The sequence below is a fragment of the Elephantulus edwardii genome, unplaced genomic scaffold (genome assembly GCF_000299155.1).
Source record: "Elephantulus edwardii isolate Elephantulus edwardi_28Jun2011 unplaced genomic scaffold, EleEdw1.0 scaffold00129, whole genome shotgun sequence".
Lineage (NCBI taxonomy): Eukaryota > Metazoa > Chordata > Mammalia > Macroscelidea > Macroscelididae > Elephantulus > Elephantulus edwardii.
In genome coordinates, this window is record NW_006399879.1 from 2,677,766 (window position 1) to 2,695,892 (window position 18,127).

An 18,127-nucleotide genomic window follows, 5' to 3' on the forward strand; every position below is an offset into this window, starting at 1 on the left:
TATCTCTCCCGGTCTCTCTGTCTCCCCCTCTCTTCCCCCCCCCGCCTCTTTTCCTGTCTCTGGTCTCTGTCTGTCTCTCCTGATCTCTCTGTCTCACTCTTTCCCTTTCTCTCTCTCTGTCCCTCCCTGTCTCTGATATCTCTCTGTCTCCCCGTCTCTCTGTCTCCCCCTGTCTCTCCTAGTCTCTCAGTCTCACTCTGTCCCTGTCTCTCCCTTTTTCTGTCCCTCCCTGTCTCTCCATCCCTTGCCATCTCTCTGTCTCCCCCCGTCTCTGGTCTCTGTCTGTCTCCCCCTGTCTCTCCCAGTCTCTCAGTCTCACTCTGTCCCTGTCTCTCCCTCTCTCTCTCTCTGTCCCTCCCTGTCTCTGGTCTCTGTCTGTCTCCACCTGTCTCTCCTGGTCTCTCTGTCTCTTCCTAACTCTCTGTCTCCACCCTCCCCACCCTCTGCCTCTTTCCCTGTCTCTGGTCTCTGTCTGTCTCTCCTGGTCTCTCTGTCTCACTCTTTCCCTGTCTCTCCCTCTCTCTCTCTCTGTCCCACCCTGTCTCTGGTCTCTGTCTGTCTTCCCCTGTCTCTCCATCTCTCCTGTCTCTCTGACAGAGACCAGAGACAGGGAGGCAATGAGATAGGGGGAGACAAGAGACAGAGATCAGAGACACGGTGGAGACAGATCAGAGACGGGGAGACAGAGACCAGAGACAGACACAGGAGGAGACCCCTCCCCTTTCTCTTCTGTCCCATCTGTGTCTCTCTTCTTCTGGCTCCTAACTCTTTGCAAACCCCTCACACGGGGAATCTGAGGCGGTGGGTGCTCATGGGGACCTGGGGTCTGCTCCCAATACCCCGGCCCCCACAGGGCTACAACCAAGGGTTCTTTCTGTCTGCCGACCTCTGACTACTTCTCTCTGACCCCATGTGTATCCCAAACCCTGTCCACACCCTGTCCACATACCATGCCATGCCCAGGAGCTTGTGAGGAAAGACAGATGTCCAAGTGGTGACAGAGGAACAGTGAGGGTGGGAGGGAACCTCTGTCCTCAGCTGTCCTGGGCCTTGACCACCCCAACCTCTCAGGTCCAGCCTGGGACAAGGGACTGGGGGCAGGCCAGCCCCTGAGAGATGGCGTCCAGGCTTGGATGTGAACTCACCAGTCCAGTCCAGGGCGTCGTCCCCGTGCTGGCAGGTGGAGAAGGTCCCCCCTGCTTGTCTCGTGGTCAGCACCGTCATCAGCACCATGACGAGCACACCCTCCATCTGTCTGGACACACACGGAGCCCTCAGTCCCCGCTGGTGACGGAGGCTTCATGGCAGGAGGGCAGCCACGTGGCCAGCAGGCTGACACTGACCACCGTGGGGTGGGCGGGGAAGGAAGGGGTGTCAAGTCTTAGGGGAGGGGCTGTGCGCCACGCGCTGGAATGAGAGACGGTGTCCAGGGGCCTTGTACATACGGGCTTCGGGCAGGCCACTGGGGCGTGTGGACACTCACCCCAGCACGAAGACCAGGCCGGTGGCGGCACCTTCGCCCACGGGGAAGGAGCACTCTATGGCCAGCTCCATTACGACCGGCGCGATGGACATGCCGAAGAAGCCGAACAGGGAACAGATGACCGCCAGCCAGACCTTCTGTCCTCGCAGCTGGGACACCTGGGCGGGGTGGGGCACAGGCCCACAGTGGGTGAGGCTGCCAGATGCACTCCAACATCCCAGACCCAGCTAGTGCTGGACAGAGCTCACCAGTCCCTCCCAGGCTGGGGGACCACCATCTCCCAGGGGAATCCCCTCTCCAGACCAGCAAAACAGCCAAGGTCTGAACTGCGGCTGCCTCACCCAGGCCTCACCTCCCTCCCCGCCTCCCAGGGCACCCTGAGCCCTCAGCCCTGCCCTCTCCCCGCCTGGCCCCCACCTCAGCCCCCAGCCCCACAGGGCACAGGGAGCCCTCACCACAGAGAAGGCCACACAGGCCATGGAGGTCAGGCAGAAGCCAATCTTCGTGGCCTCCGTGAAGTGCTTGGTCCTGTCCACGTACAAGCCAAGGCCCAGTGCGCCCAGTAACCCAAACACGATGAAGAGGGCGCCACAGAGGCCGGCGAAATCCTGCAGGGGAAGAGGTCAGGGCTCAGCACATCCAGGGCCCCAGGGAACTGCAGCCCAGCACTGACCCTCAGGCCCACTGCTGAGGTACGACAGCTGCACCATGGGCCTGCACGTGGGCCTGCACCGTGGGCTGGCATCTCCCCCATCCAGGGACCCAACACGCTGAAGGGAGACGGGACCTAGGCGCAGGGAAGGTGCAGTCCCTGCAGTGACCCCTGCCCCCAGGCCCGTGTGCCCTGGCGGAGGTGGACGTGCACGTCAGGACTAGCGGTGATCCAGATGGCAGAAGGGCTGTGAGCAGCTCGAGTGTGTCTTCCTCGGCAAGACCTCAGCATCCTTATCTCCAACCAGCAAAGGAGAACCCCTCCCCAGAGACCCACCAGAGGGGGCGCCGCAGAGGGAAGATGGCTCCAAGTCCCACATACAAATCCCAGTCATGCCACCAGCCCTTCCCCAGGCATCCACCAGCACCACCAACGATGCGTCACCGCCCTCTCCATCACGACTCCCACTGTCCCCAAGACCATCAGCTCCTCTAGCTCTTCCACGCCGCCCCCTTGACTACACTACAGCCGTCTCCACCATGACAACCTTCACCATCAAGGTCACCCCGTCCTCCACCTCCTAATCCCATCCGGAAGGCAACCTCACAACCACTGCTACCACTAGAATCCCAGCCACCGAGACCACCACTTCCTCCACCTTCATCCCATCCATCATGGGCACCAGGCCTTTCATCCCTTCCCTATGGCCACCATTTCTACCAACATTACCCCAGCCTCCAGGACCATTAACTGGACCACCTCCTTCATCCCATTCCCATCACCCTCTCCACCACCATTACCAAGGCCACCAAGGCCATCACCTCCTCCAACTCCTCCCCCCCATCTCCACGGACACCACCTCCATCCCCACACTCCTGCTAACATGACCATGATCGATACCCCCTCCTCCAAACTCCTCCATCCCATCATCTCCCAGACTCCCTGTGATCTAGACTCCCTACTCCAACTTCTCCATCCCATCTCCCACATTCTCTATGACCTAGACCCCCTCTTCCAACTCCTCCATCCCATCTCCATGGAAACGACCTCCATCACCACACTCCTGCTAACATGACCATGATCTAGACCCCCTCCTCCAACTCCTCCATTCCATCTCCATGGCTACCACCTCCATCACCACATCTTCTAACATGACCATGATCTGGGATCACCTCTTTTGGCATTTGACGTCACTTTCCACACCTACTGTCTCAGTAAACCCAACCTCAGTCAACTGGCATCAATATTGTCCCCATTTGAGAGGTGTGCCCTGAGCACCGAGTGACCCCACAGCCACAGCAGGAGTGAGTGGAGCGTGCTCTCCCAGCACCCCTCCCTCCCTACACGGGGTCCCCCTCACGTCGACGGGGACACACACTCACATTGGAATAGCCCTTCACACAGAGGATCTGCTCCAGGAAGGCGGAGAAGCTGGAGAAGATGCCGATGCCAGCCCCGAAGCACAGTGCCAAGATGATGTAAGCCTTGTTCTTCACGAGCTGGAGGCGAAGAGGTCGCTCAGCATGGGGGCCACCCGTTCAATGTGGGTGCTCTGGGGTCCCAGGGACAATGGTGGGCTCTCACGCCGGGGTCAGGACAAGCACCCCTGCGACCAGGAAGGTTCCTCCTCCCCTCTCCCTCTCAGACCACACTCCTTCTCAAAGATGCTGGCTCCCTCCCGGGCAAATGCATCCCGGTCCCCAGGAGCATAGCACCGACCAGTTTCAGCCCATCGAGGAACTTTTCCGAGGTGGAGCTGGCAGCTCCGGCTGAGGGAGGGGTGGGTGGGACGCTTTCACAGAGACACGTGGTGGCCAGCAGGCAGGCAACGCCAGCAGGGATGATGTAGATGCCGAGCTGGGGGTGGGAATGCGTAGTGTGAGCAGGCCTCCATGCGTGCACACACGCATTTACACATAGCTGTGGATGTATGCACACGCGTACCAGGGCTCACGCAGAGACCCTCACTCTGGGCTTCCAGCACATACTCGTCCATTCCCTCCCTCCTGGATACACTTGCTCTGCCTCCTGGCTAGCTGCTGCTCCAGACATGACCTGGGACCTGGGAGTCTCCCTTCAACAGTGAGCTCTTGAGCTGGCTGGAGGCTCAGCTCTGGCTTCTCCACCTTGTGTCCACCTGTTGCTGTTTTAATTAAGCGCTGTCAGTCAAGTGGAGTACAGCTGATCCGAACCCTGCTCCGTCCTGGGACGTCCTCATCATCTCTGACACACCTGGGCTACAGCCACTGTGTCGATTCATCTCAAGACTTTTCCTTTCTTTCGTTGACCCTGCACCTACCCAAGCATCATGTCCTGTTCCAAGAAATGTTGTTGTTAAGTGCTGTCAAGTCACAGGAGACTCGTAGCGACCCTATGAAGGAGAGTCCTCAACGCCTGGGTGTCTCTCATCCTTTCTCCTGGTTCATAGGGTTTCTGGAGGCAAGCTATTATGGAAGTGGATGCCACTCCTGCTTCCAAGCTTGTTTTAATCGGAGAGCTCCACCAAACACTGTCAGCATTGGGTAACCAACCATTAATGCATTTGACACATAAGTGTCACAGTTTCCAAGGAATAGCTTCTTTTAACAACATGCCCAAAGTATGTGAGATGAAGCCTTATCATCTTTGCCTTCAGTATGGCTGGACTTTATCTAAAGCATATCTGTTCTTTTGGTAGCTCATGCGATATTCAGTATTCCAACACCACAACTCAAAGGCATCAATAATGTTTCTGCAGTACTTATTCATTGTCCAGCTTTCCTATGCATAGCAGGTGACTGAAATAGACCATAGCTTGAATCAGGCGTACCTTAGTCTTTAAGATGACATCATTGCTCTTCAGTACTTTGGAGAGGTCCCTGATAGCAGATGCCCACAATGCAATGCGCCTTTTTATTTCTTGCCTAAGTGTTTTCAACTGAAGCTGTAACTCTCTGAATATCTTCCAAAGATGATTCTCACATAGATATCTTTAGCCTGGCCTTCTCTATAACTCCAGACGCATCCATCTGACAGTAGGTGTCATGTGGACTTTTGCTTTAGATCTTTGGAAAAGCAGCTTGAGAGATACCCCCCACCCCGCCCTGAAAGCGCCAAGTGGTTACTTTTGCTGGGGTTCTTGGGAGAAGCAATGGGAAGGGAGGGGAACATTCTAGGTCACTCTCTGCCCCATTGGGCTGCTATTTTTGCCTCGGGGAGGAGCTGGCATCTGCCAACAGAAAATGCTGCTTTTGATTAAGACCTGAGTTCACCGATTTCGCAAGGGGAAGTGAGGAGTGGCTGAACTGTGGTTTTGGGGAGGGAGAACCCCACCTTGTAAACGATTACAATCGACATATATAATTTGCTGATACAGAGATTTTTTCCAGGCCTCCTGATTGAGAGAGAGGCTGGTTAAGAGCTGGGCTGGTAGAGAAGCAAAGCCAAGCAGGAAAGTGGGAACTGGGTGGTGTTAAAGCTGAGACCCAGGCTGTGAACTGGCCTGTCAGAAACAGGCTAATGATGGACCTGGAGAAAGGACGGAAGTTATACAAATGTCCAGGTCTTTCATTCATCGCGTCACTATGAGTCGCCTACGACTCGACGACACTTAACAATAACAGCACCAGCATAGAGAGAGGTCAGGCGGCCTGGCGTGCAGAAAGTGATGCTCCCAAGCCAAAGGCGGGTGACTCTAGTCCACGACCCTCAGGCCTGCCTTTGTTTTTGGTGAAACATTCTTCTAGGTCGTATAGCCCTGGCCTGTCCGCTTGCTGTACAGAGGAAACTTGTGGTTGCTGTGAAGCTGAACACTGTGACACTGACGTGTCAAATGTGAGAATGGTTACCCGTGGTGGACAGTGTTTGGGGGAGCTCCCCGATTCAAACAAGCTTGGAAGCAGGAGTGGCATCCACTTCCATAAGAGCTTGTCTCTGGAAACCCTATGAACCTGGAGAAAGGACCAAAGTTGCACACTTTTCCAGGTCTTTCGTTCATAGGGTTTCTATGAGTCGCCTACGACTCGACAGCACTTAACAAGAACAACAACGATGGCCAGGCAGATGGCAGAGAGCAGCCAAGGAGGAGAGCACCTGCTGTTCTGGCCGTGAGCTGGACTGGTTAGCAACGGTGAGGTCACCGCAGGGGCTGACAACAGAGCACTCAGCGGCAGGGAGGCCCGTCAGCGTGCCTGCTAGGAAAAGCAGTAGCTGAGAGGCCAGAGCGAGTAGCTACCCTGCCTATGAGCTGTGCCAGTTAGCAGGAGAGAAGCTGATGGTACAGAGCCCCGTGGTAAAGAAAGTGGCATGGCTGGGAAGGCCCACACGGCAGAGATGGCAGCTGCCTTGTGGAGAAGGCCTGCACAGTGGAGAAGGCCTGCACGGCAGACATGGCGGCTGCCTTGCGGAGAGGGTGCACCTCCTGGGCCCTGGAGAAGGGCAGTTCAGAGCTGTTTCAGTGGGAGGCTCACCCGCTTCAGAAGCTGTCTGCTGTGAGAATTGTGCTGGTCGGAGGCTGTCCTACACAGAGGAGACCCTGCTTGTGGGCTTCCTAATCCTGATCCCAAGTCATTCCTGTCACTTTCCAGTTGACCCTGATGCTGAATCTTTCCTCTTACTTTCCAGTTGAACCTGAGTCCTTCCTGTCATTTCCCAGTGAATCCAGATCCCCTTGTTAAGCTCCCAGTAATCCAAACCTGAACGCGGTCTGTGAGTTCTGAGTGGCCATTGCAATAACTTATCAAACCCTGATGGGAAACTGAGAGTGTCGTGTTGCAGGGGGCGGAGTGGCTGGTGTCAGACGTAATGAAGCAGAAAGGCAGAGACAGACATGACCTGCATCTCACAGGAACCGGCTTTGGGTGGACCCTGATTCTTATCCCTTAGGAGCTGAGGCCAGTCATGACACTATTTCACATCCGACTCACTGGACACACACGTGATGAGACCAACACCTCCAGTACCTTTTCTGATCTGACGTCTCTCACCCTCACCTTGCTCCGCAGCCTAACTCCTTAAGGCTGTTTCCGGTCTCAGGATCTTAGCTTCCGGTGGTCCCTCTTCTTAGATAGCCCCTTAAGGATATCTGCTTCCCACTCTCACCACAGATGTCTCCACCTCGCTGAGCCTGATCACCAGTGCCCTCCCCTGACTGCCTCTCACCTCCCCCGTGGACATGGCCCCAGCCCCCAAAACACTGCCTGACACAGCGCTCCACAATGGCGCAGGCGCAGAGAGGTCCATGGGCACCAGGCTGTCCACCTGGGGTCTGCAGGGAGGAGCAGGTGAGTGCTCACACGGACGGGTGTGGATGCACAAGCGTGTGCCCGCCAACCCAGGTGCACACACTCACGACCTCACTCACCATCAAGAGGATGTCCTCCTCCTTCTTGACCACAGCAGGCGACAGCACATTGGCCAGGAGGATGCCCAGGGGGTTTGCTGGATGGACAGACAGGGAGATGTCAGATGGAACCTTCTGGGCTCCGGTGTCAACGTCCCCTGGTGGAAAGCATGAGTGTGGGGGACAGAGGCACCAGGACCCCCACCCAGGCCACACTCACACATGGTGCCGATCATGTTGGCTGTGGCTCGCTGGTGCTCCGGGAACCACAGGGCGGCCAGCTTGGCAGGAGAGAAGACCACCAGGGTCTGGGCCAGCGCACAGAGGCTCTGCCCCACCATGAGGTAGGCAAATGGGTACTGGAGCGAGGCGATGATGCCAGGCAGACTACGCAGGATGCTCCCCAGGAAGTTCAGCCACGCGCCCAGGATGGTCTGCAGGGGAGGAAGAGGCAGGAGCTGCCCAAGCCACCTTCCCTCGTCAACTGCCTCGGACGCCTCCCACCCAGCACACACGGACCGCTGGCTCCTCCCTGCCTGTCATTTGCTTCCAGCACAGAGCACTCTGGGAAGCCAGGGCTGAGCAGAACACACCATCCTTCCAAGGTCCCTGGGACCCCCAACCTGTGCTGCTGCTCCCAGTCTCTGTGGAGGGTGGGCAGCGGGGAGTGGACAGGGGACGCCATCGACACTGTGCTACTGACTGCATCCCAGGAAGACTCTGAGTCTGTCCTTCCCCTTAGTCTTTTGTCCCTACAGCTGGGCTAGTGGTAAGAAGGAGTGCGCAATCCCAAAGGCACACAGTTCAAGTCCTCTAGCCGCTCTGTGAAGGATGGGCCATCTCCTCCTGTGCAAATGACAGTCTCTGAAAACTCACTAGAGGGTCCAGCTATGGGGCGGTTCCAACTGCACAACAACAACAACAGCGGCTGGGCTTGGAGCCCACACTCAGCCCTCAGCCGCTGGGGCACCCCTTTCCTCTCAGAGCCTCTCCCCAGTGCCCTCAATGTCCAGTCCTCCACCCAGAGCTGTCGGGAAGGCCGCCCCTCCCACCTGGTCACAGGGTCTGCGCGTCCCCAGCACAGGCAGTGAGCCCATCCCCAGAGACCCCAACCTGCCCGAGAGTCCTCCTCATCCACAGCCCTCCCCTCCGCCAGCGCCACCTCCCCACCGGGCACATGCCCGAGACCCTTGCCCGAGTCCTACTCCTCCAGGGACCACCCTCAGGCCCCTTCCTCCCCGACAAGCTCCTGAGATATCACTTCCCTGCTGTCCCTCAGCCAAGTGGGGGACCTGGGGGGCCAAGCTCGCTCTTCCTGACAGGCAGGCTGGCCCCTTCGCTCCTGGACAGCCTGGCTGAGGTCCCAAGGGGTCTCCACCCACCCCTGCTCTCTCCCAGATCAATTTCTGGGTCCCTCCTTCTTCTCTCATATTCCTCCTTCCTCATTGACTCGTCACCCCTTAAATGCAGGGCTTTCCTTCTCCCCCTTCCTGTGAGCTGGCCCCCACCTAGGTGAAGGCTTTGGCTACAACCCTCACCCTTCCCCTCCCAGGCCCATCAACTTGGAAAATGGCCAGCTGTGCCCATGTTCTCCGAGTGTTACCCAGATGCCACCTGGCACCATTCAAAGCCCCTAGGTAGGCTCTGTTACCACGTTGCCACACCCGCCTCGCTGTCCTCTCTGGCCACGACGCCTGTGTGACAAAATGGGTCGTCCGTGCCTGTACGGGGTCTCTGACCTCAAGGATAGCATAAGAGGGAATCTTGCAAGCCCTGTGCTTGTGAGTGGGCTGATGCCTGGATATTTGTTACAGATGGGTCTTCGTAATCCCGGGAAACCTCTGGAAATTAAGTTGCTTCTAGGATAAGAATGGGAGTTTCTGGGGTAAAATCAGGGGAACTTCACCAGAACTGGGATAAAGATTTAACTAAAGTCCTTAATCAGGAACCATTTGATGTTCCTGGAAATGATAACATACAAGATGAAAATATAAAAGAAATTGAGATTGCTCTGAAAAGTATAATTTTGAATATGATCTTTGAGTATGTATCTAATTCCTCTTTTGTGATACTTGCAACTCATATTTAGTAATGTAATTGTATATTAAGAGAAAGTTTAGACTAGTTTTAACAGCAGAAAGTCATAGTTAATGAGAATAAAACAGAGAGGTTTAAGAAAAGACTCAAAAGACAAACTTCTCTAAAAGTAAAGGTCTCTTTAAGAAATAGGAAATATTACCAGATAAATAATAGGTGGTGGGAAGAAAGTACTTATAAAGGACCATATGTCCTGCCAACTCCAACACCAGTACCTCTTCCTTATACAGACGTTTTGTATTCCAAGGAAAAAGAATTGAATATTACAAATTAACTTGGTAAAAACAAGTTAAAGGAAGTCGTCCACCTTAGTGCACATTGCCAAACAAAAAACAAATTAAAATCTTATGAAACAAGTTGCAAAAGCTATTGTTAAACATAGGAATGGTCCAGAGTGTAAGAAAATAGATGTTAAGATTCGTTAGGTACAGTACAAATATGAGTACAAAGGCAAAAACAAAGGTGGCTAAAATGCAGTGACACAAAGTAGGAGAGGAAAGGAAGTGAAATGTAAACCATTAACCATTGTCTAGCAGATGACCAACATAAGGTCATTGTGTTTCTTGTTCAAAGAATGTTTAATAGCCGATGCTATTATTTAGTAATAGAAAATACTTTCTTTTTGTTAAAATCTTATGTAAGCTTTGTAATCACAAAATGTTGGCTATAAGTCAAGTTTAAACAAGTTTAAATGTATAAAAAGCAAGCTTTTAGCATAATAAATCAGAGCTCTCTACATCATCCTGGTGTGCAGACTCTCATTTTCGCCGACTTCGTCCCTCACCTGCTCTTCACCAAGAAACCCCTTGAGTTTCTTGTCACGACCGTGGTCGGGTGGTCGGTGACACCACGTCATACAGAGGTAAAGATGTGGCCCAAAAAACCTCTCCAGGGGCTCAGGCTCAGTACCTGCGTGCAGACTCCCCTCTACCTGCAGGGTCCTCCGACCCCACCCCTACCTCTCTAACTGCTTCTTCCTCTCCACCTGCGACAAGCGCCCAACCTCCCATCCACCTGTCCTGTTCTCACCCCCCATCTGTACCTGCCCTGTTCCCCCAGCACCCCACTTCACCTGGCCCCCATACCCCACTAGAAGAGTCCTTGAATAACCGCCGCCCCAGCTGCCCTGCGTCCTGCTGGGCAGGACCCCCATCAGGTGGACCTTGCCATCCCACAGACAGCCTCAGTGTGGGGTGGAGACTCACTGCGCCCCGGAGCCCGACCGAGTCCAGGAACCAGATGGACACCAGCCCGAAGGGGATGGACAGCACCAGGTAGATGAGGGACAGCCAGTTGACCTGCTCAACAGACAGGTGGAAGTACTTGGCGAAGGTGTCGGCCACGGGCGCGAAGCTGAGCCATAGCTGTGGGGACACATGGGGGGACGGTCAGCCTGGGACGGGACCACTGCCACCATCCGCTGCCTGGGTCAGACAGAGGGCGAGGGCATCATCCCAGGGCGTGTCCTGAGAGTGCCGGCACAACCCCACTCAGGAACTGGCCTCAGCCCCTGCTGCTGAAGTCAGGCGCCATCGAGTTTGCTGAGACCCACAGTGACCCTGTGAACGACACCGGGCCCTGGCCCATCCTGCACCATCCTCAGACCCTCCGCCTTGCTCAAGCCTCTTAGCGCAGTCACTGTGCCACGCCATCCTTTTTAAGGTCTCCTTTCCCTCACCCCCACCTGCCCCTGCATGATGTCTTTTCCCAGGGCGAGTCCCTCCTGACAACACGTGCAGAGTATGCGACACCACGTTTTACCACTGTAGCTTCCAAGGACAAGGAGCACTTCAGTTGCATTTCCGCTGAGACAAGACTTGCTTGCCCTTTTGGCGGTCCACAGGGTGAGGTGGAAAGTGCACCTCCTCTGGCAGAAATAGGTGGGAGAGGCAGGCTGGGCAGGGTGGGGGCTCCGCTTGGCCAGACATGGGGAGGCCTGACCCGGGGAGAGCGGATGTCTCAGATCCAACTGCGTCACCTGAAATATGTGTTGGAATCTCACATTTCCGTGATAGTGACCTTAAGCCCATTGGGGAATAGCTTTTCTCTGTGATGTTAAAGATACGGCATTGATGCATTGATACAGGGAGCATTCTGAACCCCGTCACCTCTCAGTGTGATACATTCTGAATCCTGTCTCCTCTCAATGACAGAAAGATCAGTGTAATCACAGGAGCAAGTGCAGACCAGAGGGAGGCAGGTACCAAGGCACCCTGAGGCCACGGAGCTGGACAGAGATGGGTCTCTCCTCTCCCTGCCTGGGAGAGGGTCCTAACCCAGACTGACCTCACAGGACAGAGCAGAATACGGTCCTCAAGGGCTTCCGAGACTTCAATCTCTGCAGAAGCAGATGGGCACCTATTTCTGCCTCAGAGAAGCTGGTGGATTTGAACATCCCAGAGGAATGAATAGTCCACGGACGGCCAATAGAACAAACAGATCTGAGCGCTCTGGTGGCCTAGTGGCAAGAAGCTGCACTGCAATCCTGGGGGTGTGCAGTTCAAATCCACCAGAAGCTGTGCTGGAGAAGGAGGGACAATCTCCTACTGTACCAGTCAGATCTGATTGGACGGGGGACACACACACACACACACACACACACAAATAATAAAATGTAAAAAAACCCACAAAACCCAAAGAGATCTTTCCTGGAGGACGTGCTGGTGAGACCGCGCCTCCTTTACCTGGCCTTGTTGTCAGGCGGGTCCAGCCCTCGGAGGAGGACATCATACTTGGAAAGGTGGAGGGTCAGGGAAAGAGAGGAAGGCCCTCAACAAGAAGAGTGGACACAGTGACTGAAACAACGGGCTTGACTATATCGGGGTGATGAGGATGGCACAGGGCAGGGTTCAGATGCATCGTTCACAGGGTTGCCTCAAAGGTACCGCACAAGCACCACCTTCAGGTGGACTGCGCACATAGCCCGACGGGTTGTTGTTATGGACACAGGCGGCAGGGGCTGACTCATAGCTGATCCTCCGGGGGGACTTCAGAGGCTGTAAATCTCACTGAAGGAGACTGCCCACTTTTCTCCTGCGGGACAGCTGGAGGACGCATACAACATGCCTCTAAGTCGGTGACGTAATTCCTTACCCTCTAGGCCACCAGAGCTCCCCGGACGGACAGGGGGTTGTGGTTTTATGTCCAACTGAGTGAGAACCGACTCACGGCTGACCTTCCAGCAGGTTTTCAGAGACAGTACACCACAAAGCGAAGCCTGCCCATGGTTCTCCCGCGGAGCAGCGGGGGATTCTAACCATGTACCTTGGGGTTGGCAGCACAACCCCTTTACCACAAAGCCACCAGGGTGCCTTACTGAAAGGTAGGTAGTTAAGCTAGGTAATGTCAGGATAAACGAAGAAAAGATTGAAGTTGCCAACAATTCTTTTTTAAAAAAGAAATCCTTTTACTTGGATTCAGAATCAACACCTATTGTCCTAAAAGTTAAGAAATCAAAAGAAATGTTACATTGGGGAAATCTGCTGTCAAGGACCTCTCCAAAGTGCTAACGAGCAAGGATGTCAGTTTAAAGACTAAGGTGCATCGGATCCAAGCCATGGTATTTTCGATTGCTTGTTATGCATTGGAAAGTGGAGCAATGAATAAGGAAGACTAAAGAGTTTGGGCTGTGGTGTTGGAAAAGAGCACTCAGGCTGCCGAGAAGATGGAACGAATCTGTCCTGGAGGGCGTGCAGCCAGCATGGTCCTCGGAGACAAGGACGGTGACACAGGCTCACAGACTGTGGGTAAGTTGTCAGGAGGGTCCCGTCCTTGGAAAGACCGCAGGCTGGGAAAGGTGAAGGAAGAGAGAAAGGGAGGAAGACCTTCGGCAGACGGACTGATGAGGTGGTGGGAACAACGGCTCGAGCATATCAGAGAAGGGGGGGGGGGTGACACCGAACAGGCCAGGCTCACATCTCCTGGCACAGGGTCCCTACGAGTTATCGTGGACAGCACCAAAACAACTTCTGGTGCAGTGGTTAAACCATCTCATCACAGGCCTCCCCTGCCCCAGAGAGCAACGCCCTGAGAGCCTTCTAGCCCCCAAATGGTGAGAAAATACATGTTTGTTCTTTCAGGCCAGGACTTTCTGACATTCTCAGGACATTTCTGTGACAGCAGCACGAGAGACTGAGACAGTGGAGGTGACGGAGCTGGCCCGACCAGGAGAGAGGAGTCTCACTCAGGGCTGGGACCTGGGAGGGCAGGAGAGGGAGCATGTGTGGGTGGCACTGGCTCCGGATCAACCTGCACAGGTGCGCTGAGCCCGGCGTGGGCACGGGGCCTATGGACTCCAAATGTGAAGAGCGCAGAGGGGGTCAGATGCCCCGGGCTGGGAGAGTCCGGGAGGATGGAGTCACAGGGACAGCAGGCCCGGCTGCTCAGGATGGGAGACATGAACATCAAGGCAGAAGCCAGAGAGGACTTTCCACCGAAGGAGGGGGCGCACTGGACACAGCAGCTCCGAGATCAGAGATGGAGGCTTTTGATTCACGGTACTGGTGAGGAGGATTGGAGAGACCACAGACCGACAACTAGTCCACCACAGTCAGGACGCTTCGAGAAGTGAGGAGGTGAAGCTTTGTCTCACACACGTCCCACGTGTGGTCAGGAGGGACCAGTCCCCAGGACAGGATGTCATGCTTGGGAAGGCAAGAGCTGTGAGTCTTCCAGTTGGAACCGACCCCTAGCTGACATCTGGAGGCTTTTTCAGAGACAGCAGTGCTTGACTTGAAGGCAAACAATAACAACAATTCTAATGGGAGGCGATTAGGGAGGAGATTACCCATCTTTCTCCTTGGGAGCAGCTAGTGGATTTGCACCAGGTGTCTTTGGAGCAGCTGGTGGATTCAAACCATGTGTGTTTGGGCTGGAAGTGCAACTCTTTACTCACTAGGCCACCAGAGCTCCCAGAACTAAGTACAAGGATATTTTTACTTTAAAAAAAAAAAAATCTGCTGAAACACCACACAAAAATTGTATAGTCTTTTTGGGATCGCTCTGGGATTTGCACTGTGACCTCTCCCCCCTCCACTCCTGATGTCAACAGTGACAACCCCCCAAGACCCTGCTGCAGTGGCGAGACCCCCAAGACCGCTCTCTGAGGGACAAGCGTGGGGGTCATCCAGGCCTCAGCGAGGACTCTGGCGGCCTCCAGCCACCGGCCAGGAGAGAGCGCTGTCCGCCCCGCCTGCGGGTCGAGTGTTCGAGCGCAGCCGGGGGCTGGGCGCACCATCGCGCAGGGAGGGAAGTGCGGCTGCGGCGGGGCGCGCTCTGGTTGGAGGAAAGTGAAACTCAAGCCGGGCGGACCGAGGGGAACCGGCGACTGCAAACCCCAACCCTCTAGGGCCGGGGACTCTCGAGGAGTGAGCCCAAGACCGAGTTGGGAGCTGGGCAGCCAGGGCCCGGGGTGAGGGGCACCTTGGTTCGACCACTCCCTGCGCGCCAACAGGACCCCAACGCCCTGGATCCCTGCCTTGGACCCCGCTTCTGGACCACCAGCGCCCGGGATCCCCCCTCTTCACCCTCATCGTCGCGCCTGGGGCCCCGGCAGGGACCCCGCGCCCCTACCGTGGCGTTGGAACAGCTGAGCAGGCTGACCGCCAGCAGGAAGACCCAGCGGCGCGCGTAAACGCGGTAGCCCCTCAGCCGGACGAGGATCTCGGTCCCCGCCGCCCTGGGCTGGCCGTCCGCAGGCCCTGCCTCGTTCTCCGCTGCCCCGGCCATCGGTCCCCGCCCTGCCAGCGCCGCGCCAGCTTAAGGATCGCGTGGGACAGGCCCTCCCCTGGGGTGGGGCGGGGCGCTGGAGTCGGGTCCGCCCCAAAGCGCCCGCGCTGTCGCCGCCTGCACCGCGGCCAGGACGGTGGAACTTGCTCTCCTGGGCCACTGGGTCCCACATGAAGCGCGTGTGTAGGGGGACCCTCCTCCGCTGGCCTCAGATCTGTGCGTGAGGGGAGGTGGTCCCTGCCCCAAACACAGATACACACCCAATCCAGACCCCCAGCCCTGCCTTACAGGTGCCTAGGTCAGCGACCTCTCTGAGGTCCCGCAGTGGACGTGTCCATGTGACACAGGAGTGGGGCCAACGCTGCCTTCTGGAAATGCAGTCCACGGTGGGCACACACACACATACACCTGGGGCTGGACACCAACTCCCAAACACAAATCTGCCATCAAAGATCTCTTTAAAGGGCTGAAGAACTTTTTGAGGAAGCACCAAACTGCCTTCCAGAATGGTTGCACCATTTTACAATCCCACCAACAATGTGTAAGAGTTTCTATCTGGGCTGGTCCTTGCCAACATTTATTATTACTTGCCTCCCTGCTAAACTTAGCCACTGTTACTGGAGTGGGATGGTATCTCATCGCGGTTTTGATTTGCACCTCTCTTATTGCCAGTGATTTTTGAGCGTTCCTTCATGTGTCTGTCTGTTTGCCCTTCAAATATCTTCCTCAGAAAATTATTTTCATGTCTTTTGCCTATTTTGTATTTGGGTTATGTGTCTTTTTCTGGTGGAGGCCCAGGATTATTCTGTACACTTTCATTATGAGACTCTTGTTTGAGATGGTATTACCAAATGTTTGTTCCCAGCTGGTAGGTTTTCTTCTCACCCTATTGAGTCCATATGACCCAGCTATTCCACTACTTGTAATATACCCTGAAAAAATGAGAACTGAGTCACAAATGGAGACTTGTACACCAATGTTCATAGCAGCATTATTCATCATCGCAAGAACATGGAAACAGCCCAGATGTCCAACCACAGATGAATGGATTGAGAAATTACGGCATATTCACACAATGGAATACTACACATGCAGGAGCAATGATTTTGTAAATTATTCCCTAATGTGAGAGGGACTGGAGAGTATTATGCTGAGTGAACTCACTCAGTCCCACAAGGACAAATGTTGAATAAAACCATTTTTGTAGAACAAGTATAAGGATCCAAGGCGGGAGGGGAAGCAGAGGGATAAGGATGTGCAGGGGGAAGGGAGGAGTAATCATGGGTTGTACAATTTGATGGGGGAGAGGGAAATTGGAAGAATCTGTTCTGGAAAACAATGTATTCAAATTTTATAAATAAACTAGTATAATAATATAAAAGAAAACCACACAAAAAAAATATAAAGGCATGAAGAGCAAGGATGTCAGTGTAAAGACCAAGGGGCACCTGACTCAAGTAATGGTATTTTCCATTGTTTCCTATGAAAGTTGGACAACAGATGAAGAAGATCAAAGAAGAACCGATGCCTTTGAATTGTGGTGTTAATTATTTGTGGCATAGCCCATGGGCTGCCAAAAGAATGAACGCATCTGTGTTGGAGGAAGTGTTACCAGAGCACAAGAATGGTGAAGCTGTCCTACATACTTGGAGCACGCTGTCAAGAGGGGTCAATGTTTGGGAAGATATGCTGGAAAAGCAAGAGGGTCAGTGAAGGAGAGGGAGACCCTCAACAGGACAGACTCACACAGAGGCTGCAAGTGTGGGCTTGAGCGGGCAGAGATTGTGATAATGGCACAAAACAGGACAAAGTTCAGATCTGTGGTTCACAGGATCACTATGAGTCCTGGTGGTTTTGATGACACCTACCAACAACAGCAATCAGGTCCCCTGGAATGGCCAGAGGCCAGCCCAGAGGAGAGGAAGCTGTAGGCAGTTTGCCAGGGTCCTTGAATTCCAAGCTTGTCGTGTGCTGCCCTGTTGGGGAAGTGAGACTAGGGAGTAGGGTCCAGAGAAGAGAGAAGGCTGAGGAGGGGAAGGAAACCAGGGCAGCTGCCTCAGACCACAGGTCTTGTAATCTGCTGGGTACCGCTGAGCACACAGCTGGGTGGAGAAATGAGGCATTTTTGGGGCATGGGATTGTTAAGTGTCTGGGTGTTTCCTTCTCCACCCCGCAGTGCCACCTGCCAGGCTTGCTCGCCCTGCCTTCTCCAGGGTGTGGTATCACACAGAGTCTCACCAGCTCTCCTGCCAGGGAGCCTTCTGACTGCACATCTTCCAACAGGGATTCACTTTTCTGGCAGTCCACGGTGTCTGAAAACCACATGAGGGCTCACCACTCTAAAGCAGCGGCCAGGGAACAAGACACGTGAAGTGTTCTCTGCCTGCCATCTCTTTAAACCTCAGGGCAGCCCAGCAGGTGTGCACTCTTGATGCTGCTGTTAGGTGCGTCCAACTTGCTACGACCCTGCTCGTGACAACAGGAAGCCCTGCCTGGTCCTGTGCCATCATCACAATCGGTGCTGTTCTTAAGCCCATTTTTATAATCATTGTCCATCTCATTGAAGATCTTCCTTGTTTGTTTGTTTTTTTAACTTTTTTAAATTTTATTCTATTATTTTGTGTGCATATACTGTCTAATCGGATCTGACTGGTACAGGAGGAGATTGTCCCTCCTTTTCCAGCAGAGCATCTGGTGGATTTGAACTGTGTGCCTCTGGTATTGCAGTGCAGCTTCTTGCCACTAGGCCACCAGAGCTCCCTTGAAGATCTTCCTTGTTTTCCCCACTTGACTGTGCATGCTATTCTCCAGAGACTCGTCCAAAGAATGTGAAATGAAGTTTCACCAT

The 18,127-nt window shown here is 54.5% G+C and overlaps 1 protein-coding gene across 1 annotated transcript in view; it reads right to left on the reverse strand.

Annotated features, from left to right (window-relative positions):
- The window catches only part of MFSD7 (major facilitator superfamily domain containing 7), a 16,183-nt gene extending 904 nt beyond the window's left edge, over positions 1-15,279 (reverse strand). Inside the window, exons 1-9 of the mRNA XM_006893643.1 lie at positions 15,124-15,279; positions 10,758-10,916; positions 7,676-7,889; positions 7,477-7,553; positions 3,855-3,992; positions 3,518-3,634; positions 1,939-2,091; positions 1,484-1,641; positions 1,146-1,255 (exon numbers count right to left, since the gene is read on the reverse strand). Coding sequence (XP_006893705.1) covers positions 1,146-1,255; positions 1,484-1,641; positions 1,939-2,091; positions 3,518-3,634; positions 3,855-3,992; positions 7,477-7,553; positions 7,676-7,889; positions 10,758-10,916; positions 15,124-15,279 — 1,282 coding nt within the window. The remainder of the gene's footprint in view (positions 1-1,145; positions 1,256-1,483; positions 1,642-1,938; positions 2,092-3,517; positions 3,635-3,854; positions 3,993-7,476; positions 7,554-7,675; positions 7,890-10,757; positions 10,917-15,123) is intronic.
- Between the last annotated feature and the right edge of the window lie 2,848 nt (positions 15,280-18,127).